Below are 21,964 nucleotides of genomic sequence, written 5' to 3'. Positions count from 1 at the left end.
GCACGAAACAAACAGCCCCGCACCCCGGGGTTCACGCTTCCCGACGCGGGAGCGGCTCCCGCTGCGGCGGCCTCAGCCAGAGGAGGCATCCCGCCCCCGACTCCCGACGCCGGGAGCTCTGGAACTCTTCCCCTCGACCCCCGCCTTCCCCGCCTCAGCCCGGCCCCGCCTCCCCACGGGGAAACAGCCCAAAAAAGGGCAGAAAAGAAATTTTGGCGTAAAGTTGGCCAGCAAGAGGAGACAAGAGAGTCCGCAAGGAGAAGGAAGGGAGGCAGGGCGCGCGGGGCAGCGGCGGCGATTGAAAAGCCGGCAGGGGGAGGGAAAGGGGACGGAAGGGCCGCGTCCCGGGGGTGGGGGCGGGGAGCGCGCCGGGTCGGGCCCGGCGGGAGCCACGCGGAAAATATGCGGGGCACGTGGGGGGCAGGGCGAGCGGGGCGCGGAGCTGGGTACCTAGCCGTTCCGCCACCGTAGGAGGGGCGCTGCCTCAGGGGCAGGGGCTGGAAGGGGAAGCGAAGGGAAGAGAGGTCAGGCCCGCCCTCGGGGGCAGCAGGCCCGGCTTCGTTCCTCACTGGCTCGCGACCCTGGGCTCCCTTCCTGCCTCAGCTTCCCCAGGTCCCTGGTGAGACTCACCGCTGTCAATACCACGTCAGTAACGCTGACCCAGAGTCTGGGACTCGGGGTAAACTGAGGTACTCGAACCACGGAGGAGCCCCGCCTCCCAAGAGACATTTAATCCAGGGGGATTTACAGGAAACTTCTAAATTAAGGGCAGCGACTGCTGCAGCTGAGGGGGGCACGCGGGTCCCTGCGCCCGCGCAGCTGCCGTGAGCTCACGCCCCGAAATAGCCCCAGGGGCCCCAACCGCAGCTGTTACTGGGCCCGGCTGTCACTCAGAGGAACTTTAGAGCCCCCAGCCCGAGGGTCCCCCTCCCTTCCGCAAGACCAGAGTTTTTCCAGCAGACGGTACCAGCTACTTTACCTTCCGACGGCTGGGGGGTGGGGGGAGGGGAGGAGCCTCGAGGAGGGCGGTCCCGAGGGGGGTGGGCGCAGGGGACAGCGGCGCTCCCCCACCCGGCTGAGCTTCTGCCCCTACAAGGTTTGGGCCGCGGTGGGGGAGGGTCCCGGGTCCCGGCTCCGCCCGGCCCCTCCCAGCCTTTTAGGCGCCCGCGCGGCTGGGACATCCCAGTCCCGCTTGGTCTTCCTCGCCCGCCACCCGTGCGCCCAGTCCGCGCAGCCAGCCCAGTTCGTCTAGTCTACACTGCCCGCCGGCCGGCCCGCCCCCCACCGCAGCCATGGACGCGATCAAGAAGAAGATGCAGATGCTAAAGCTGGACAAGGAGAATGCCATCGACCGTGCCGAGCAGGCCGAGGCCGACAAAAAGCAGGCTGAGGACCGCTGCAAGCAGGTGGGGGCCCCGGACCCAGCGCAGCGCCCTCCTCCCTAATGAGGGAGGGGTAGGCCCTGCCCTGTGCCCCCTAGCCTGAGGCCTGCGATCGCAGGCTTTCCCGTCCAGTGTGGGGGCTGGACTTTCACATTACCATCAGGAACCCAGCCAAAGCCACACTTAATCTCACCCACCATACCTGGGCAGCTGCAGTCTCCCAATTTCCACACCTGCCCCTGCAGAGCAATGATGGGTCCAGCTTCTTGGGGCTGGAAGCTTTATCTCTAGCTCCACCAGATCCCTCTCAACACCCCTGGCTGCACTGTCCTTCCTCTGCTCTCCTGCTTCCTACCTGACAGCCTCTAAGTACCTTTTAGTAGCCCCCTCACCCACAGCCAGGCCTCCTTCCTGGGGCTCCGGCCTAACTAACCAAGGCCTCTCCCTCCCAGCTGGAGGAGGAGCAGCAGGCCCTCCAGAAGAAGCTGAAGGGGACAGAGGATGAGGTGGAAAAGTATTCTGAGTCAGTGAAGGACGCCCAGGAGAAACTGGAACAGGCTGAGAAGAAGGCTACCGATGTGAGTGTGTACCTGGGGTATGGTGGGAGAGTGCACTGGGAGGGGTCCCAGATACAGGAATGAAGGGAGAAGGGGACCTGGACATCCCCAGCACCAGGACAGAAATAGTTTCCTCTCAGAAACCCAGGCCAAGGCAAGGTTGCACAATTATTCTAAGGCAGTGGTTAAATCAAAACCACACACCATTTCCCCCAGAAGACGCAGCCTTGTAAGTCCATTTGGTTCCAGCTCTTAGAACGCACAGTGATCAAGCAGTTAGTCATCGTGGGGGGGTGGGGGTGGTACAAGAATTTACCATCTACCTCAATTAATCCTCTAGCTGAAAGTGGAGAAGAGGTTGTAGCTCCATTTGCAGGGTGTGGGGTGTGGGTGTAGGTTCTACTGAGTAGGAGGAGGGAGAGGAATCCAGAGATGGGGCCTGACTTGAGTTACACCCCTGGGGGGCCATTAGAAATTCCCTGGCCTTGACCTCTGGCTCCAGCAGCCCTGCTGTGCACTGGGGCCCAGCTCAGGTTCTAATGGCCCCTCATTTACCCTCATTAAGCTGTCAGCCTTGAGACCATGCCAGGCCACAAGACAGAAGGACAGGGCCACAAATGCCAAGGCAGCCACCTTACCAAGTCCTGTTCACTCTGATATTTCTCTGTCCACCCTACATCCCCCTAACCAGACTTCTCTACCTTCTGCCATTCCCAGCCCCCACCTTGAGGTTGAAGAATGACCAAATGACCATCCAAATGACTTTGGTTATGATACTTGTACTATTCTCTGCCTCAGTTTCCCCACTTGCCTTCCATCCAGGATTAAAATGAGTCTATGATTGGAGGTATGGTAGGATTGACAAAAGTAGGTCTGAACATTTGAGATCTGAGGTGACATTACTGTTTATGTTGACCATTATCCATGTTCCCCAACACCTACCCGCCAAGGTTGGTTTCTCTGACCTCCAGGCTTGGTTTTGGTTCTCCACCAGCCCTGGCACTTGGGAGGGAACTGACCTGCAGCTGCTCGCAAAGGCAGCCCTGTGTGTCTGACGCTCTATAAATAACTAAGGCCCAGTGCAGCTGGAGGCAGGACTGGAAACCCAAGGAGCTGGGTGGGGGCTGGAGGGGAGGGGGGAGGACAGGGACAGAGCCGGGGATGCAGGGCAGCAGCGCCAGGAGTCAGTAGCAAACACTGCCTGGACTTACTGTATGACCTTGAACACAGCACTTCACTTACACAATGCCTCAGTTTCTCCCTTCTCTCTTCACATTTATCCAGTGGGGACAGTAGTGCCTGTCCTATGGTTGGAGAGCAGCATCTATAAACTGGGAAGAGCTTGAGAAGTAGAAAATGGTAATTTTCAGCCCTGTGATGAGGACCCCAGGACTTCCCAGACTTTTCAGAGTCATTTGTCATCCCACTATCACAAAGAGAGTTTTCCTTTTATAGAGTCTCATCTTTCTCTAGAGTAGACCCCTAAGGTCCCCCAGAGTCATTCTTCCCAATCCCCACTGCTTTCCCCAGAATCCTTCCACACTGAGTCATCTGGTCCTCTGCCCATGATGAGCTTTTGTCACTCTAGGTGGCCTCAAGCACCTGGAGGACAAGCCATGACTTTATATGGTGCTGAGTTTCCCCTGCTGTTCCATACCACCCAGGACCTACTTTCTACCTGCTCTGCCCCCAGGGCTGCCACCCACCCCTTCCCTCTTTCACTTCTTCCCCTACACTGGTCCTTTCTCCTTTCCAATCTTAAATCTCAAGGTCTTTGTCTCTGAGGGAGACACAAGGATAACCTAACATTTATGGAGTGCAGACTCTGCGGATAGTGTGCCCAAGTGCTTTCCACATACTGTTTTACAATTTCCCAAACTTGGCTTATCATCAAAATCACTTGGAAGCTTAAAAAAAAAGAAGGGGGGGGGGGAGATTTCCAAGCTCCTGCCCTGGAAATCTCATTTCAGTGCACCTAGCGTGGAGCTAGAAAGCCTGTTTGGTTTTACAAGCCCTTCCACGTGGTCTTGATTATAAGAAGACCTGCATTACCTCAGAACCACCTACAGAAGAGGAACTGCTTGTGTCAACTCAGATTTAAAATTTAAAAAGGAGGAATCTGAGGCCTGGAGGGACTAAATAAATTGCCCAAGGTCACATAAGTGTAGAGTGAGTGAGCTGTAGCTGACTCAGAGCCCCTGCTCTTAACACCAAACTGCAGTGCTTCTCTCATTTTCCTTTATTGGAGGCCCTTCTTGCTCTGCCTTCTTATTTTCATAAGGTATCATCATTGTCCGTGGACCATTCCCAAAATCTCCGTGGTTCTACTTCTACTGCAGATCTGGGGCTACACATGTGTCACTCACACTGCCCTAGCACCGCCTCCAGGTGCCTCCTGGCGGGGCGGGGAGGGGGAGGGGCCTGTTCAGAAGCCCCTTGTTAGAGCCACGGATGTCTCCCTTAGGCCTGGCTAGGCACCAAGCCCCTCACTGGGAGTCTGACTGGCAGCTGGTGACATCACTAAGCTTGACTCTGTGATTGGCTGTTTTTAGCAGCGGCTCTGTCTGGTTGGCTCGATTTTCCCCACCCCCTTGGGCCAGGCTTTGTTGGGGAGGAGTCAGGAGGGCTCAGACCTGGTCTGAGCTTGAAGCTCTTTCAGTGGGTACAGAAAGGCCTGCAGATAACCATCAGGAAACTATGCACAGTGTTAGAAGAGTCCCTGAAGCAGAGGAGTGGAGCTTGTTAAGGAATGCATGTTTGGGGCTGGAGTAGAGAATCTGGATAAAAGATGGTTGGTTAGCAGGGAGGAAAAAAAATAGACTGAAAGTCTGGAAGCCAGGAAACAGATTCTTTCTGACAAGAATCTTACCATCCTCTGGAACCTCTCTGATCCTCATCCAAGGCAAAAAAAAAAAAAAAAAAAGCCCCCTGACCTCTGGCCTTTGACCCACAGGCCGAGGCAGATGTAGCCTCCCTGAACCGCCGCATTCAGCTGGTAGAGGAGGAGCTGGACCGGGCGCAGGAGCGCCTGGCCACAGCCCTGCAGAAGCTGGAGGAGGCTGAGAAGGCAGCTGACGAGAGCGAGAGGTGGGCAGGGGGCCTCCCAGAGGGCGGGCCAGGCAGGGGCTGGCAGCCTGTCTCTGCTGGTCCTGACCCCACTTCCACCCCACACCCTGTGCCTCAGAGGAATGAAGGTCATCGAAAACCGAGCCATGAAGGATGAGGAGAAGATGGAGCTGCAGGAGATGCAGCTGAAGGAGGCCAAGCACATCGCTGAGGATTCCGACCGCAAATACGAGGAGGTGACAGCCCTGCCCCACTTGTCTCCCTCCCAAACCACAGATGTTCCCAGCCACTCACCAGAGGTGTGTGCCTTCTGTCCCTCTCCCCGCAGGTGGCCAGGAAGCTGGTGATCCTGGAAGGAGAGCTGGAGCGCTCAGAAGAGAGAGCAGAGGTGGCTGAGAGGTAAGGAGACCCTGGGGCAACAAGTGAAACTTGGCCTGGTCCATGGCTCTGGGGTACTCTGGACCATGGGAGGCAGTTTCCCAGGCTTGGGGCGATAGGGACAGGTCCTGTCTTCTGACCCCTAACTGCTGCCCCCAGCCGCGCCAGGCAGCTGGAGGAGGAACTCCGAACCATGGACCAGGCCCTCAAGTCCCTGATGGCCTCAGAAGAGGAGGTAGTGCCCTCTCTGGACCTTTCTGGGCAGTGGTGCCTTCTCTCAGCTCACCTTCCCCCCCAAGTCTCAGGCTGCTCTCTCACCTGCTGGGGGTTGGGAAGGGCCTGGGGCTTCCAAACTCTGCCTGCTGTCACTCTCACAACTTTGCTCTTCTCTTCTCTCTTCCACCCCTTCCTCACTGTGCGGTCTCCACTGTCTCCCACACTGTGCCCTCACACCCCCCCACCACACACCCCCTGCAGTAAATGTGGGGACCTAGAGGAGGAGCTGAAAATTGTTACCAACAACTTGAAATCCCTGGAAGCCCAAGCGGACAAGGTAGAAGGGGGTAGATGGGCAGTGAGGATGGGGTCCTGCAGGGGAGGGAGGAGGAACGCTCAGGCAGGGAGGGGCTGGGTGTTCCCTGGAGACAAGATCAGCAGTAGCCTGTGGGCTCAGTGGAGTGAAGGAGTTGTAGAGGCGACCTCCTGATGGCATGTGTATGTCCCTAAAAGTATTCCACCAAAGAAGATAAATATGAAGAGGAGATCAAACTGCTGGAGGAGAAGCTAAAAGAGGTGAGACTTTCCCATCCCCGTTCTTCCCTCGAGCCCCCATCCCCGTCAGAGACTGCCTGTGGGAGGGACTTTGGGAATAGGGATGGAAGAGGAGGTTGACTTAAGTGAAAGTACCTGGGAGGGTCTAATTTTTATCATTCCCCCTTCTTCTTACCTTTACTCCCAGGCTGAGACCCGAGCAGAGTTTGCCGAGAGGTCTGTGGCAAAATTGGAGAAGACCATTGATGACCTGGAAGGTAAAGGGATATTCCCCTAATTCCCAAACCTTTTTAAGTCGATCTGTCCCTTATTACATGTCCCAGATAAATTGGTGTTGGACCACCTAGGACTCCACCAGCTCCCAAGGCTGTGCCCACCATTCAAGTAGCTGCACTTGGGTGCAGTGTGCCCACTCCAGTGCTTCTCGAACTTGAGTAGGGTCAATGCTGCTGGTCCTCAGACCACACTTTGAGTAGCACTGACCTAGACAATTTGTCCCCAAGTGCAACATAATAGCACTATATCACAAAGCTCTCTTTATTAAAAATAGAGAGATTTGGTTTAATATCTAAGTTTTCATGACATTAATGGAAAATACTATTTTAAGCTAGATTTGATGAAAATGAGCATCCAGGTATTTGCTGTCTGTGGCTGTTTCTCAGTAGTAGCAAGAATGTTGTACCTAAACTGTATTTTCTTTTTATTCTACGATAACCCTTTCACTTTCGTAATTCCCACTTCTCGTGCTTCTAGCCTTCTCAGGCAAGCCTCAATTTTATCTCCAACTTTAGGACCTTTGTCCTTTCTGGCCCTAGCACCCTCCCCTTGAAGCAAGCACTGCTACTCATTCAAAGCACTGTGCCCCCATGTCCCTGAGGGAGGTAGGAGCTCCAAGGGGAAGGACTGATTTGGCCTCCAGAGAAAAAAGAGACAGGGGTACAGAGAGGGGAAGAGGGAGCCCTCAGGGCTGTCCAGCCTGTTCTCTGGCCTATTTCTCCTACTCCATCTTTGTCCACCTCTCTCTGATTCTTGTTCTCTCTTTCCATTACCCTCTCTCCTTCCTTTCCTCTTTCCCTTCATTCCCTCTCCCCACACTCCCATCTGGCTCCCTTCCCCTGGACCCCCACCCCCACCCCCAGACGAGGTCTATGCACAGAAGATGAAGTACAAGGCCATCAGCGAGGAACTGGACAACGCACTCAACGACATCACCTCCCTCTGAGCCCCACGCCAGTGTGGCCCCCTCAGCCCCTTCTCTCTCCTCTTTCCATTCTCTGTGGGGAGGAGGCAGGCAGGAGGAGCAAAATGGTCAGCATCACACAGCCAGGCTGGGCGCCGCCTCAGAGAGCCCCCGCCACACCTGCCGCCCACCTTGGCACTTGCTTCGTCCTTCTATCCACCCACTCCACCCAGCCTCTGCCTCTTTCTGCTGCTTAATAAACTCAACTTGGTCTCCATGCTGTTTTCCTGCCCTCCAGAGAGCACTTCCTCACGCCCTCAAGAGACCCTGGCTCTTACAGACACCCCCAATCTTGTGAGCCCCACCCCCACACTGAGCTCACCCACAGAACACTGTGGCCCACACAGAACCCCCTTCACATGGCACTCTCGCTCTGTCACTGTCTAACTGCTGCACGTTGGCACAAATCATCCCGTCAGTCGCTGTGAGCCCTCTGCTGCCTCTGAGAGACACGCTCTTATGCCGACCTAGCCCTGTCACTAGTGCCGAGCACGCCACTGTGGTTCCAGGATGAAGGAAGGACTGGAGAGGAGATGGGTGGGGAGGTGCCAAGGACGGGCCAGAAGGTAGTGAAGGTCTGGGGTGACCATTGGGAAAACCCTGCATCCCAACATGGGGCTTTCACTGCAGGTCTGGTTTCTGCCTCAAGCCTGTCTGTCTGGCCTTCCCCTTTCTGGCTCAATCTTTGTCTTCTCTTCTGATTCCAACTCTGGTAAACCCTCTAGAGAAGGAGGTAAAGTAGTTTATGACTCAGACCTCCCCATCCCACCCCCACGACCCCGAAGCCTTGAGTGAGGCATCTGTCTCTCTCGGCCAATCCATCCATTTGCCCGTGGCACGGGATCCTCAGATTCCTTCATGCTTATGTCTTCCTGTGCCTTCATCCCATTCCAAGTCTGCCTCATCCCCCATCTCCCCTCATGTCTCCCTGCCCCTCCTCACATGCTGCTTCCCCTCACAGAGACCTTGGCCAGTGCCAAGGAAGAGAACGTGGAGATACACCAGACTCTGGATCAGACCCTGCTGGAACTCAACAACCTGTGAGGGTTGCTCTGCCCCCAGCCGGGCTGCCGTCGCCGCCCCAACACAATAAAATGGATGTTACCTGCATCACGGGGCCCTTTAAACCTTTCTTTGATGTTAGCAATGGTGGTGGTAGTTTTCCAAAGTAGAAAGGCTGAGAGGATGCCCAAGGGGAGCAGTGGAGTGGAAGGGCCCGAGTGACCATACTCCACAGTAGGACTTCCTTTACCAAGGGAGCCAAGGGGTGGGGGCAGTGGATTCCCTGAGGAGGGCTGTGAACAGGCTGAGTTGAAGCAGAGAAGCCCCTCTGGACTGGGGGAACATCCAAGCCCTTGTTATCCATACCGCAAAGGAGCTGCAGTCAGCGGCCCTGTGCCGTTCCAGCAGCGGCCAGTCTGAAGGAAAAACAGCAAAGCTACGCAGATTTTACTTGAGCAGGGTCAAAGCCCAAAAGCCTCACTATGATTTTAAGCCTGGAGGCTAAGCCTGCCCTACCCCCAGACACATATACTGCTGTGTGTGTGCCCAAGGCCATTCTATCTCAGTCATTTCTACAACCTTCCCGAAAACATGTGCTAGGCAGTAATGCCACCCCCCCCCCACCAAACTGTCCACACCCTGATCCTGTGAAAAGTTACCTTATGTGGGAAAAGGAACTTTGTGTTTAAGCTAAAGATTTTGAAAGTAGGAAATTATCCTGTGACCCAAGTAGGCCCAGTGTAATCACAAAGGTTCTTATAAGAGGGAGGCAAGGTCAAAGGCAGTCGTTAAGAGATAAGACAATGGAAGCAAGAGGCTAGGGCGATAAGAGGAAGGGACTGCCAACCCAAGGAATATTGGGCTTCTAGAACCCGAAAAAGGAAGCCTCCCCTCAAAGTGCCCGGAAGGAACCAGCCCTTACTGACACCTTGATTTTGGCCCAGAAGATTCATTGTGGATTTCTGACCTCCAGAACTTAAGAGGATAAATTTGCATTACCATTAAGTTTGTGGTGATTTTTAAAGGCAGCAATAGGAAATAAATACACCATCCTCCTCATCTGGGGAACAGAGCTGCCTTCCATATATTTTATTAACATTTATTTTAAAAAACATTTGGCCCTTAAAAAGAAAGTGGTATAAAGGGTAGGACAGGACAAAGTCTCCAGCTCCCCCTCGGATTCTTCTGGCTGGCTTCTCTGCACATTCTCCAAGTTCCAAGGCCTCTAGGCAACAGTCTCCGTGACCTCTGCTGGGTGGTAGCTAACATTCCCTTTGGTCCCACTTCGGAGTCTACACAACACAAAAGCCCAATCAGAAAACTCCAATGTGCATGAAACTGTCTGGACTCATCCAGGGAAGTGGGCCTGAGGAAGAGGGGTGTCAGGAAGTAGGCAGGTATACCTTTGCTGCCTTCTCATTTGCACAAGGAAGGCGATGCTTGTGACTGCAAAGAGGAGGCCAAAAACCAGGGCCAGGATGTCACCTGGAGGGAGAGGAGAGACTGCCTCAGGGTGACGAGGAGTCTGTAGGATTCCCTCAGCCTGCTTCAGTGTATCCCCCACCCTGCCCCCCCCACTCCGTTCTCCAGCTGCCCTCAGTGTCAGAATCCAGAAGAGGCCCACAAAGGAATGGGGTTGGATACACAAGAAAGAATAAGATAAGCACCTCTTTTTCTTACCTAAAAGCAAAGTAAAAGAGGTTGTTTGAGAAGGAGGATGCTGGAGATTTCTGTAGCTTCATGCTAATTAAGTTTTGCCCTGGGGACAGCGGAATCCTCTCTCCCTTGATCTGACACTCTATCTAATTGGGGTTGGAGGTCTGTTCTGCAGAAAAGGAGAAGGGGTAGGGGTGGTCCTAGCTCCTGAGGCTGAATGATGCCAAGGGGTCAGGGGCCAGAGATGGGGCACAGACTCACCAGCAGCAAGGCAGGAATTCAGGTGGACTGAAGAGGAAAAGGACACATTAGAACCAGGGTCTGTGACTGCCAGTGACAGACACAGGCACAAATGAAGACACATGGGAGGATGACGGATCTGGGATTGGTGGGGGGGGACGGGGCATGGCACTATGGGTCACCACAAAGCTGCACCTGGCTCAACAGTCCTGGGGCTGCCCTCTGTTTCAGTGAGGAAGGAGGCCTCGATTATTCGCCCATTCAAAGGCTGTGTTGCTCGGAAGTTCAGTTGTAGCCGTGAGTCATCGGGTCCCCACAGGGAACCAGAGAGGGTGTGGAGCTAGGGAAGTCAGGAGACAGATGTGGGGGTAGGCTCATGACAAGAAAATGAAATGGTCACAGGCCTACTCACCGCCAGCACTCAGGGCTTCACCCTCTGTCCCCCTTGTCCCCCATACGGCTGCTTCATCTCTTTATGCACCTTGATCTCATCCCTACACCCCTTTCCCCCACATCCCCCACATGTCACCACCATGCCCCAGCCCCACCTGCTTCGCACTCAGCCTCACTGTCTGGTTGAACACAGTCCAGATGACCCCCTGGGCGCAGGGGGGTGTGGTTAGAGACCCCTCATAGCGGAAGTAGCGGCTGAGGTCAGAGGGCAGCAGCGCAGATACATCCAGGCCAGGGACCCAAGTCTCTGAGTCTGTGGAGAGGACCTGTGCCAGAATCCCACCTGGACTGCTTCCCTCCAAAGCTTTGGAGTATAGGGATACAGTTTCACCTCCCAGAAGCCAAACTGATGCAACTTCCTGAGACCACTTCTTCACTAAGTATGTCCCTTCCCATCACTCAGCATAAGACCTAACTCAGAATAAAGTAAAAAGTCTGTGGGGCCTCACAGAGTGAAAGAAGTGCTCCCAAAGTCCTCCCTGAGTCCTCCCTGAGTCTTCACTCTTATTCTGCATACTATGATAACATGCTGGACTACAGATTTAAACCCAAATGAATCAAAAGGAAAAATGAGGGGGTGCCTGGGGTGGGCTCAGTGGGTTAAGCCTCTGCTTTAGGCTCAGGACACGATCTCAGGGTCAGAACCCCCCCCCACAATCAGGTGCTCTGCTCAGCAGGGAGCCTGCTTCCACCTCCCCCCACCCCACCCCACCCCCTCTGCCTGCCTCTCTGCCTACTTATGATCTCTCTCTGTGTCAAATAAATAAAATTTTTTAAAAAGGTGGGGGGAGGGAGTGAGCAGAGTAACTTGTAAATATAAATATTTGAAACCATAAAAAACAGACACAAAACTCAAAAAAGCACAGTTCCCTCTAGTTTGGTAAAATGTAAGTTCCAGAAGTGAGGCTTAAAATTACTTAGAGTGAGAGGCACCTGGGTGGCTCAGTGGGTTAAGCCTCTGCCTTCAGCCCAGGTCATGATCTCAGGATCCTGGAATTGAGCCCCACATTGGGCTCTCTGCTCAGCAAGGAGCCCTGCTTCTGCCTCTCTCCCTCTCTCTCTCTCTCTCTGCCTGCCTCTCTGCCTGCTTGGGATCTCTCTCTCTCTCTCTCTGTCAAATAAATAAATAAAATCTTCTAAAAAAATAAAATAAAATAACTTAGAGTGACTGAGAAGGCAAAGATTTTCAACAAAAGTACAACTTTAAAATATTTGATGCTTATGGAGGAGAAATAGAGAATTTTCAGAAAAATTTTAGCTCTCTGGACTCAGCATCTGAAGTTCCAAATGCTTTTGTTGGGGGGGGGGCTTGTTTTGTGTCTTCTTTTGGTTTTTGTTTTGATTTGGGGTTTTGTGGAGTTTTGGGTTTTTTGGGGGTGGGGTGGGGTGAGGTTTTTGTCTGTTTATTTTGGTTTTTAGCCATAAAGCCTGTAGGCCTCTGCTCAGCTTTGTAATTATTGTCAAGCTCAGTCAGTTCACACGTTGTTTCCCTGCCTGTGGGAGCCAGCCCATCTCCATCCTCACACCTAAGGCTCCCCAAGGACAGTTCTTTATGAACAAGAGTATTGAGGGTAGTGGCCAAACTAACAAACTGACCTTCCTCAGTAATTTCTTCCAAATGTGACAGCAACTGCTCATAGGCACTGTTTTCTTCTGGACCCTCCTGGGAAATGACAGTTCAAGACAGGATTTTACAGGTATCCAAGGTCGTGGCTGGAGGCCTGAAGGTGAGGTGGGCTTCCCATACTCTGAGAATGCTGGGAGAACACAAAGTCTTGTGTATTACTACTCAGTGGATTTACTTTTATTTGCAAACGAATTTAACCTGCTTGGTGGACTGATTTTCAATGGTAAGTTGGAGGAGAAGGTGGGTCACTTTCCTAGGATAGGAAGCCTCCAGTGACCTGGGTCCTACTATCTTTTCCAGTCTCACTGATCCTACGTCCACATACACACTCATGGTCTCCCCACAGAAAACCATAATAACCTTTGCATTCACATTTCCTCTACATTCACCTGAATAATTCATGTGTTTGCCTTTGGAGCAAGGACATGCTATCTCAGAGGCACTTCTCTGAACTTTGTGCTGTTAAGGCTGGCGTTAAAGAGTCAGTAAGGCAGTGACAGAGCCTAGAAGGTATCTCACCATCTGCCCATTTTACTAGCCTCTTCTAATCACTGTGTATGTAGCCTGGATCCATACAGGTCCAAAGATGTCACTAAATAATTCTCTAGGCTTCACTGCATTACACAAAATGGAAATTATAGGTTACCGGATTATTCAATAAATTACTCTTCCTGGCGTTCCCCCCGCCCCCACCCCGTTCCACAGCCATTCCCTGAGTGGATATATTCTTACTCCACATACACTGTTGGCTCTGCATGGAACATCTTTTCTTTTCCACTACTGAAGGCTTCAAGTTTGACCTCCTCTGTGAAGCTTTCTCTGACCACCTCTTTAACTCTCTCTGTGCCCTTTGTATCAGCCTCCCCCACCGGCTGTAGGCGGAGCCAGGGTTTTCGGAATCCTTTGTGTGGCTCAGCGCCTGGTTTACAGGGCGTGTCGAATGAATTAATGAGTGAATGAGGACGGCCAGGTGCAAGGGTGAGTGTGCTAGGATGGGATCTCTGGGGTCAAGCTACAGTGAGCCCTGGGGCGTGGGGAAGCAGGGGATAGGGGTGTCCAGGGCTGGTACCTGCAGAAAGGCGGCCAACACGGCCAGCCCCCCGGGGCGCCCCAAGGCTTCATCAACTTTGGCAAATGCAGTGCTGAGGTGAACCACATGGATCTGGAGAGAAACAGGGTAGAAGTGGGCAAGACCCCCGGCCCAGCGCCCCCCTTCGCCTCTCCGCTGCGCGCTCACCTCGGCTGGGAAACGGTGGCCGTCAACCGTGTGCTCCGAGCCCGGGCGACCCGCAGCCCCCCAGTGCAGATGCAACTGCAGGGCCCGGTACTCCCGCCCGGGACCCAGGGCCATCTCCAGCCCCGGCGGCAGAGTCAGCTGCACTGCGAGGGAAGAGGCAGGTGAGCCGAGAGGACCAGCCTACCCGGAAGGGCCAGCCTAACTCCCAAGCACCCGCCTGGCGGGCCCTCGGCTCTGGACCGGTCCCTGTACAGCAGATACCTTCCCCGCCTCCTCCCCGAGGCTCGGCAGCTAGACCCTTCCCTCACCCGTGTGGCCATTGTTGCGCAGGCGCAGTTCTGGGAGTTTCGGGAGCTCAAAGCCCAGGAGTTCGGGGGGTTGCAGAGCCCGGCAGAATGCAGCGAGCTCTGGGCGGATATCTACCGGCGATTGGAAGCGGCCTGCGCAGGCTGGGGACACCTGGGGCCAGGGCGGGTCGCCTGGAGTGAGAGAGTGTGGACCGGCAGTCTGGTGACAAGATCAGAAATAAGAAAGCGGGATAGAAAAAGGGAGGGGGTGGAGTGAGAAAGCATGGGGCGGGAAATAGAAATCAGGGATGTGGACAGAAACAGGGAGCAGGCTGCGCGTTGGGGACTGTCAGACATGGATGCAATGGGTGGGACACCCAAGATCAGAGTTCCAGATGGCTGGGGGGTCAGATCAGAGCAGGGTGCCCAGGCTGGGTGTGCAGGGGGTAGGTGTCTTACCTCCATAGCGCCAATGACTGTGGTCATCCCCTGCATCAATGAGAAGAATGAAAAGCCGATCTTCAAGCCCAGTCCCTCCCCAGTGGCCAGAAAGAGATGGATCCCCCTTACTAGTAGGGGTTCTCCAACTCAGATGTCTTACAGGGTCATAGCAGGTAACCAAAATACCTAACATGGCCAGATATAAAGCACAACGGATTGCAACCAAATATAACACCACAGCTTGGTAGACCAAAGATCCTACTGGTCTCAGAGATACCAGTTTGCAACCGGTGTCTTTGTAAAGTAGGTGGGGGGCCTCAGTCCCCAGGCCCAAATCAATAGACCCTCTTTTCTTTCTCCTTGTCTCCACTCCCTTCCCAAGGTTCCTGGTTTCTGAATCAAAATACCAGATTCCCCTACTTCTTATTCCCCCTTCCCAGGTCTCAATTTCTTCATCTGTAGACTGAAGATAAGGTGATCTCTACAAGCCCTCTGGCTCCTCCTCTGCTTCCCAACCACCCCTGCCATCCTTTCTCTTCTCTTCCCTCGTATTCCTACTTCTCTCCACCTGTCTTCTCTCTTTCCACATTCTGCATCTTTCTCCTCTCCAACCTCCCCTTTTTTCTTTCTCATCTCTTCCTGCTCACCTTGCTCCCTCTGTGCTTTTTGTCTCCCCATTCATCCCCTTCTAGCTCTGAAAGGGGAAGGGTCTAGTGGCATGAGATCCCCTGGGGATGGGAAAGACTACTGTCGGAGTGCAGACTCCATTCCTTCTCTGAATAATCCCTGCCTGGGCTGGGATTTAGTGTGGGAAGGACAAACCTCCTGGAGTCTAGATTTGGGGGGCCGATGACCGCTTACCTTTGTTGTGCCTGTAGTCATTATTCTGGGAGCCTTGGGGGTCCCTGGGTGCCTCAACAGTAGGCAGATCCTCTAACTTCAGAGAGTCTTCTTTTCCTGGTTCAGTCTTCATTCCAGATGGGTCCTGCTCTCCCGGTGGGTCCTCGTCTCCGGGTGGGTCCTCTTCACTGGGTAGCTTTTCCCCGTCCAGTTGATCATCTTCCCCAGATGAATCTCCTCCCAACCCAGGCGTCCCCTGTATACGGGACAGGCTCTGGGCATGGGCAGGCACCAGGAGCAGCAGTGCAAGCAGCAGTTGCAGGGCAGGGCCCAGAGAAGGGGCTGGGATCGACAGAGGGAGCCAGGGTCTGGGGCACAGGGGAGCCATGTGGCTGACTGTGGGGTGTCCCAGACACGGTGTGTACGGGCTGTACGTGCATTGGAAACAGGAGCTGGATGGGGGAGGAGCAAGCCTGGAGGGGAGCAGGCTGACTCACAGAGGGCCCTTTTGTAGAGATGGAGCCAAAGTCCTGTGGGTCTGCCTGGCCCTGTGCCCCCTCCCCGATACCAAAGCCTGAATGGGGGTGGTGCGAGGGGCAGGTATGTGCACAAGCAGGAGGTTATCGGGGTCACAGGCTTAGCCTGGAATCCAAGGCACCACCTGGCACTACACAGGCTCCCCCTGGCACCGCCCAGCTGCTCACCAGGCAGCCTCAGCTAACCCTGGCCTGCTTCCCAGGCCCAGACAGAGAAGGGGAAAGACAGGGAGTTGGGGCCCCCACAGCCTCTGGCTGAGAGGGGAAGCAGCCCATGTATATATCCCTGGCCTAGCCAGGGAGCAGATAAAGGGGTAGGACAAGCTGCTGGGGAAGCCTGGGAGCAGGAGGACAGATAGGTAGGTGGGAGGCAAATCTGAGTATAAATGGAAAACTGAGTGGGGCACCTGGGTGACTCAGTGCTTAAATGTCTGCCTTCTTCTCAGGTCATGATCCCAGGGTCCTGGATTGAGCCCCACATGGAGCCCCCCATCAGGCTCCCTCCCACTTCTCCCTCTCCCACTCGCTCTGCTTGTGTTCCCTCTCTTAGTGTGTCTCTGTCAAATAAGTAAATAAAAAATCTTTAAATGCAAAACTGAGTATATGTAGAAGAGGGACCTGTGATGACTTTACAATAAATTGATTTTTCATCATATTATACATCTATTCAAAAACCTTCATTAGCTTCCATCTGCCCATCTTCTTCCTCTAGTTGATTTTCAAGTCCTTCAAAATCTTACCCAAGAATCCTTTCCATTTTATCTCCTACTATTCTCCCTCATACTCCAGCCAAATTAAAACATTCATTCCCCGCCCCCCCCCCCCACCTCTGACCACCTTTGTTCATCTAGTTCTCACTGCTGGGAATACCATTCACTCTTATATTTAACAAAATTTATTTAGCATCTACTATGTCTAGCACTGGGCTATGGACTAAATGTACAGAAATGAATAAGACACAATCCCTGCCCTAAGGAGCTCACTGTCTAGTGAGTGAGGGCACAATATTTAGTGGAGAGAGATTAATTCTGCATTAGAAAGAAATACAGAAGTAGGCAAAATCTGATATGGCTTTTGGAGAAGTAGCGATTCAATTGCTAAAAACAATGGGGAGAATGGTATTTTGTGCAAAGGAAAGGCATCAAGTATCTTGTGCAGGAGAATGACAGAATCCAATTCTCATATTAGGTTGTGTTGAGTGCTGGTGTGGAGCATGGATTGGAGGGGGAGAGCAGGTACAAGGAGATGAAGACTGAAAGGACCCTAAGAATGGACTTGGGGTTCCCAGTATGCCTGTTCATTTGAGAAACATTGAGCCTCCCCTAGGGATGCAGCACTGAACTAGAGAACCCACCTCTACTGTTCTGTAGCTCACATTCTAGTAAGGTCCCCACAGCTTCAACAAACCAAACGAGATTAAGGCCATCTCAGGAAGTTCTTATTTGGGGCTAAATTCAATAGATATGTGCCAGTATGATTGTATGCATTAGAGAAACATGTTGAAATATTTCTAATCCTGTTAAGAACTAGTTCCTAGATTCAGGGCGCTCCTTCTACCTCCCTCTTCTCTGGGGTCTCTACTAATCTCTTATCTAAAAAGGTAATGCCTAGGGTGCCTGGGTGGTTCAGTGGGTTAAAGCCTCTGCCTTCAGCTCAGGTTATGATCTCAGGGTCCTGGGATCAGGTCCCACAATGGGCTCTCTGCTCGGCAGGGAGCCTGCTTCCTCCTCTCTCTCTCTGCCTGCCTCTCTGCCTACTTGTGATCTCTGTCAATAAATAAATAAAATCTTAAAAAAAAAAAAATAGGGGCGCCTGGGTGGCTCAGTGGGTTAAAGCCTCTGCCTTCGGCTGAGGTCATGGTCTTAGGGTCCAGGGATCAAGCCCCGCATTGGGCTCTCTGCTTGGTGGGGAGCCTGCTTCCCTTCCTCTCTCTGCCTGCTTCTCTGCCTGCTGTGATCTCTGTCTGTCAAATAAATAAATAAAATATTTTTTTAAAAAATAGGGGTGCCTGGGTGGCTCAGTGGGTTAACCCTCTGCCTTCAGCTCAGGGTCCTGGGATTGAGCCATGCATCGAACTCTATACTCAGCAGGGAGCCTGCTTCCCCCTCTCTCCACCTGCCTCTGCCTAATTGTGATCTCTCTGCAAATGAATAAATAAAATCTTTAATAATAATAATAATAATAATAATAAAGAGGTCATGACTGGCACAGCAGAGGCCCAGCCAGCTTCCACTGTCAGGAATCAGTACTTCTGTACCCACTACCCTGTAAAATACTTTTACTGTCTCTCCTGTCTAAGTCCCTCCTATGATTCAAGACTTAGCTCAAAGGCCACCTCCTCCACTCTCTTCCACAGGAAGAGATTTCTGGTGCCACTGAACCACTACAGTTCTTTGCCTACCCTTACTAATAACCTTGCCCACCATCCAACTTATATTAGGTGATTTATGACATTTTATCTGCTCTAATAGCATTGAGTTCCATAAGGGCAGGGTCCAGTATTTGATTAAGTCTTTTATTCACCAACCATTATGGAGCATTTTTCTCTCTGCAGATCACCTTGCCAGGACTTGAGGAAAACCAAATCAACTAAGATGGCTTCCCTGCCCTCAGGGAGTTCATTGTCGGATGACTTGTGTTTGCCAAACCACAACTGTTCCAAGAGCATGAGGTCACATTTTTACAGCACCCCAAATTATCTGCCTTGTCAGATTAACTGTCGCAGTGTATACCAAAACTTGCACAGAGCTGAACAGTTGCTGTCCTCCAAGGAGGGAGGCAGCCTAACAATCCAGGTTGCTATTTCTGGAGCCAAATTAAGAGCCATCCATGGAAATCTGATCCAGTGTGCAAAGTGGAAGGTCAGCTTATTGTCTGGGTTGGCTGTGATGTCAGCACCTTGGTTAGACACTGACACATGGAGGGTACATGCTAGTGATACCGAATTGGATGGACTTGGTCAAGACAGAATGTAGTAATGACAAGTCTAGTTGAGTTGGAAGAGGTCATGGGCAGCCACAGTAGACAGAAGCACCATGCTTACTGGGGTCTGGAGTCTGTATGTGTGGAGATATTTCTCCAAGACCCATCCCAGCTTTACTTCATTTTCCCTCTTTACAAATGTTCTTCATATTTCCATCGTTTCCTTTTTTGGTCTCTGTCAAGATTTCCTGGTACACTTCTCTGCAGCACTCTACGTCCACCTGCCTCTCTGCCATCTCAGCTGCTTTTAGTCAATGTTTCAGAGCCTAGATCTGTGTCTATGTGCAGGTCTCTCTCTGTTTCAGCCTTTTAATTTTCCAAATGCCATTCTTCATGCTGCTGTGTCTTTCTTCAGCACTCTGTTTCTGTGTGTGACTGTGTCTCTGGTCTGGGTGGGAGTATAGACTCTGACCCTGGATCATCATGCCTTTGCAGCTGGGAGACTGCCAAACTCTAAAACAGGTTCAAGCTCCCAGAGTCTTACTCTGGGACCTTTCCAGGTTGGGACATGGTGTACTCAGGACCAACTGACTGGGGCACCACCTGCCTGTGCATGGCCTCTCTGTGGTGTTTATGGCCAAGTCTTTGGTCATTAGGGTCTGTGCCTTCAGACATTTAGGGCCATGTTTCTGCTCATCCCGGGGCTGCAGAAGAGACTCCTAGTGATATAGATTACTGTGGGATTGGGGCACCTGGGTGGTTCAGTGGGTTAAGCCTCTGCCTTCGGCTCAGGTCGTGATCCCAGGGTCCTGGGATCGAGCCCCGCATCTGGCTCTCTGCTCAGTGGGAAGCCTGCTTCCTCCTCTCTCTGCCTGCCTCTCTGCCTACTTGTGGTCTCTGTCTGTCAAATAAATAAATAAAATCTTAAAAAAAAAAAAAGATTACTGTGGGATTATCTGTCCCATCTTGCCATGAACTCCTAGCGTGGACTGCCCCACATTCACTGAAGAGTGTGTAACTAGTCTTCACCTATATGGTATCATCAGTTTCCTTGAGTCCAAGGTACAGTCTGACCCAAACTTTCTCTTTCCGCCATTCAACCCTTCAAGTTGTTTTTCCCTGATCTAAGTCCAGCATTTCTCCTTAGAATTCTTAGAATGTCAGTGAGCTAGAGGGGACCTCAAAACCCTAACAGTACTCTGGTTTTTGTCTTGAGTTCCAAATTCCTAGGGTTCCACAGTGGGAGGAATGCAGGGTCTGAAAGTTTCTTAACATTTTGGTTTTTAATAGTATTTTTTTTTCCGGTTAAAAAGTAATGCATGGGGGTGCCTGGGTGGCTCAGTGGGTTGGGCCTCTGCCTTCAGCTCAGGTCATGGTCTCAGGGTCCTGGGATTGAGCCCCGCGTTGGGCTCTCTGCTCAGCAGGGAGCCTGCTTGTGATCTATGTCTGTCAAATAGATGAATAAAATCTTAAAAAAAAAAAAAAAGTAATGCATGCAGGGCACCTGGGTGGCTCAGTCATTTAAGCATCTGCCTTTGCCTTAGGTCATGATCCCAGGGTCCTGGGATCAAGCCCTGCATCAGGCTCCCCTGCTTCTCCCTCTTGCTCTGCCAGCTGCTCCCCCTACCTGTGCTCTGTCAAATAAATAAATAAAATCCTTAAAAAATAATAAATAAATAAAATGTAATGCTTGCATGCTCCAGCAGAAAACTTACAAAAAGGAGAAAAACATTAAGAGAATTTTGGGGGCGCCTGGGTGGCTCAGTGGGTTAGGGCCTCTGCCTTCGGCTCAGGTCATGATCCCAGGGTCCTGGGATCGAGCCCCACATCGGGTTCTCTGCTCAGCGGGGAGCCTGCTTCCCTTCCTCTCTGCCTGCCTCTCTGCCTACTCTGTCTGTCAAGTAAATAAATAAAATCTTAAAAAAAAAAAAAGAATTAAAAAAAATCATCTTATTTGTCCCATTCACCTCTTTAACCTCAGCGACCCAGTGCCTGACACAGATTAGATGCTTAAAAAATATTTGTAGAGTGCATTAACTTCAATGCCATCACCCAGAGATAACAACCACAACTACCTCTTAATTGCTTATCCTTCCAGTCCTATATATGCTATACCTAAATGGGATCATATTGTACAAACAGCTTTGTTAGCCTGGTTTTTTTGGTCTTGGCAATATACTCTGCATGTTTTTCCATATTGATAGGCTTTTTACATTTGTAATGCTTTCATATTTCTTCAAATAGCTGTATTATAATTTTCCTAGCCAATTCTCTACCACTGGACATTTAGAAGGCTTCCAATTTTTATAAGGTTACAAACAACACTGTACCACCCATTCTGGTGTATATATATATATATATATATATATATATATATATATTTTATATACATATTTTTGTTCACATCTATTTCTTTAGGGTGCATTCCTAAAAATGGAACTTCTAGGTGATAAGAGTAAGCACTTTAAAAAAAAAAAAAGATATTTATTTATTTATTTATTTATTTGACAGACAGAGATTACAAATAGAGAGGCACACACAGAGAGAGAGGAAGGGAAGCAGGCTCCCTGCCGAGGAGAGAGCACGATGCGGGGCTCGATCCCAAGACCCTGGATTCACGACCTGAGCCACCCAGGCACCCCAAGAGTAAGCACATTTTAAGACTTCTCATACATATTGGCAAAATGGCTCTGCCAATTTACCCTCTAGGGCTACTGCCAATTTCTCGAAAGACCTAACGAAGTAAGGAAAATCTGGTCCATTTTATCTTTGACGGGGTAGCACAGACTAATCAACTACAAGCTTGAGCCTTTGACCAGAATTACAGCAATTCTGACCACCACGTTAGTTACTGACATTTGCTGATCAGGAGCTAATGGGCTGTCAGGTTTTGGATCAGTATGAAAGGAAAAAACGAGTTAGTAACTTAAAACCTATAAACTTTTGTCCAAGGGCCAAAACATTTCAAACCTTGTGACCCCTGAGGTTTCCTAGTAGTGAAAGCACTGGGGACGACTGGACCCCAGATCTGGCACAGGCCCAGGAGAGAATATGTACGGTAATTATTGCCCCTTTCCTAATTTTACAGATAGGACACTGAGGTCCCGCTGATGTCTGCTTTCCAAGGTCCAGACTACAGCCCCAACTTAGCGCGCGCCAGTCCAGAGGAGGGCCACCCACCTGCCCCACTCAACGCTGCCTGAACTGGCTTCTCGCACCTGCAGCGCCGCCCTGGCGGTAGGGCAAGGTCCTAACCGCAGAGACTCAAGGCCTTTCCGCGGGCCGCCGCGCATGCTCCGTCCTGCGCGCAGCCTCCCGGCGCCAGGAGG

At 51.8% G+C, this 21,964-nt stretch overlaps 2 protein-coding genes across 8 annotated transcripts; one reads left to right on the top strand and one right to left on the bottom strand.

Annotated features, from left to right (window-relative positions):
* The first annotated feature begins 375 nt into the window (after nucleotides 1-375).
* On the top strand, nucleotides 376-8,504 carry TPM2 (tropomyosin 2). 4 transcript variants are annotated; one of them, XM_082694793.1, is made up of 9 exons: nucleotides 376-1,406; nucleotides 1,835-1,960; nucleotides 4,893-5,026; nucleotides 5,124-5,241; nucleotides 5,334-5,404; nucleotides 5,861-5,936; nucleotides 6,113-6,175; nucleotides 6,342-6,411; nucleotides 7,294-8,504. In XM_082694793.1, the coding sequence occupies exons 1-9, from the start codon at nucleotides 1,293-1,295 to the stop codon at nucleotides 7,374-7,376; spliced, it is 855 nt and encodes a 284-aa protein (XP_082550919.1). In that variant the 5' UTR covers nucleotides 376-1,292; the 3' UTR covers nucleotides 7,377-8,504. The 4 variants fall into 4 exon arrangements, with proteins under 4 accessions (XP_082550919.1, XP_082550918.1, XP_082550917.1 ...); XM_082694792.1 differs by having other exon boundaries at nucleotides 390-1,406; nucleotides 8,356-8,504; XM_082694791.1 differs by lacking the exon at nucleotides 5,861-5,936 and adding an exon at nucleotides 5,543-5,618 and having other exon boundaries at nucleotides 390-1,406.
* A 953-nt stretch (nucleotides 8,505-9,457) lies between these two features.
* CA9 (carbonic anhydrase 9) lies at nucleotides 9,458-21,943 on the bottom strand. Of its 4 annotated transcripts, none has more exons than XM_082694778.1 (11): nucleotides 21,854-21,943; nucleotides 15,199-15,433; nucleotides 14,356-14,385; nucleotides 13,918-14,088; nucleotides 13,442-13,752; nucleotides 12,342-12,408; nucleotides 10,841-10,998; nucleotides 10,488-10,632; nucleotides 10,314-10,340; nucleotides 9,800-9,881; nucleotides 9,458-9,688 (listed from the first exon to the last, which is right to left on the bottom strand). In XM_082694778.1, the coding sequence occupies exons 1-11, from the start codon at nucleotides 21,926-21,928 to the stop codon at nucleotides 9,622-9,624; spliced, it is 1,368 nt and encodes a 455-aa protein (XP_082550904.1). In that variant the 5' UTR covers nucleotides 21,929-21,943; the 3' UTR covers nucleotides 9,458-9,621. The 4 variants fall into 4 exon arrangements, with proteins under 4 accessions (XP_082550904.1, XP_082550903.1, XP_082550902.1 ...); XM_082694777.1 differs by lacking the exon at nucleotides 21,854-21,943 and having other exon boundaries at nucleotides 13,442-13,534; nucleotides 13,610-13,752; nucleotides 15,199-15,601; XM_082694776.1 differs by lacking the exon at nucleotides 21,854-21,943 and having other exon boundaries at nucleotides 15,199-15,773.
* Between the last annotated feature and the right edge of the window lie 21 nt (nucleotides 21,944-21,964).

Source organism: Mustela nivalis (genome assembly GCF_964662115.1).
Source record: "Mustela nivalis genome assembly, chromosome: 13".
NCBI lineage: Eukaryota > Metazoa > Chordata > Mammalia > Carnivora > Mustelidae > Mustela > Mustela nivalis.
Note: the sequence above shows the minus strand (reverse complement) of the source record. Positions and strands in the feature narration are given on the sequence as shown.

Coding starts and splice junctions, on each gene's coding strand:
- TPM2 (XM_082694793.1), top strand. CDS start 1,293: ATGGACGCGATCAAGAAGAAGATGCAGATGCTAAAGCTGGACAAGGAG. Junction 5,242..5,333: donor CCGACCGCAAATACGAGGAG/GTGACAGCCCTG, acceptor CTCTCCCCGCAG/GTGGCCAGGAAGCTGGTGAT. Junction 5,937..6,112: donor TGGAAGCCCAAGCGGACAAG/GTAGAAGGGGGT, acceptor TGTCCCTAAAAG/TATTCCACCAAAGAAGATAA.
- CA9 (XM_082694776.1), bottom strand. CDS start 15,565: ATGGCTCCCCTGTGCCCCAGACCCTGGCTCCCTCTGTCGATCCCAGCC. Junction 14,386..15,198: donor TGACTACAGGCACAACAAAG/GTAAGCGGTCAT, acceptor TCATTGATGCAG/GGGATGACCACAGTCATTGG. Junction 10,999..12,341: donor GGAAGAAATTACTGAGGAAG/GTCAGTTTGTTA, acceptor TCCTCTCCACAG/ACTCAGAGACTTGGGTCCCT.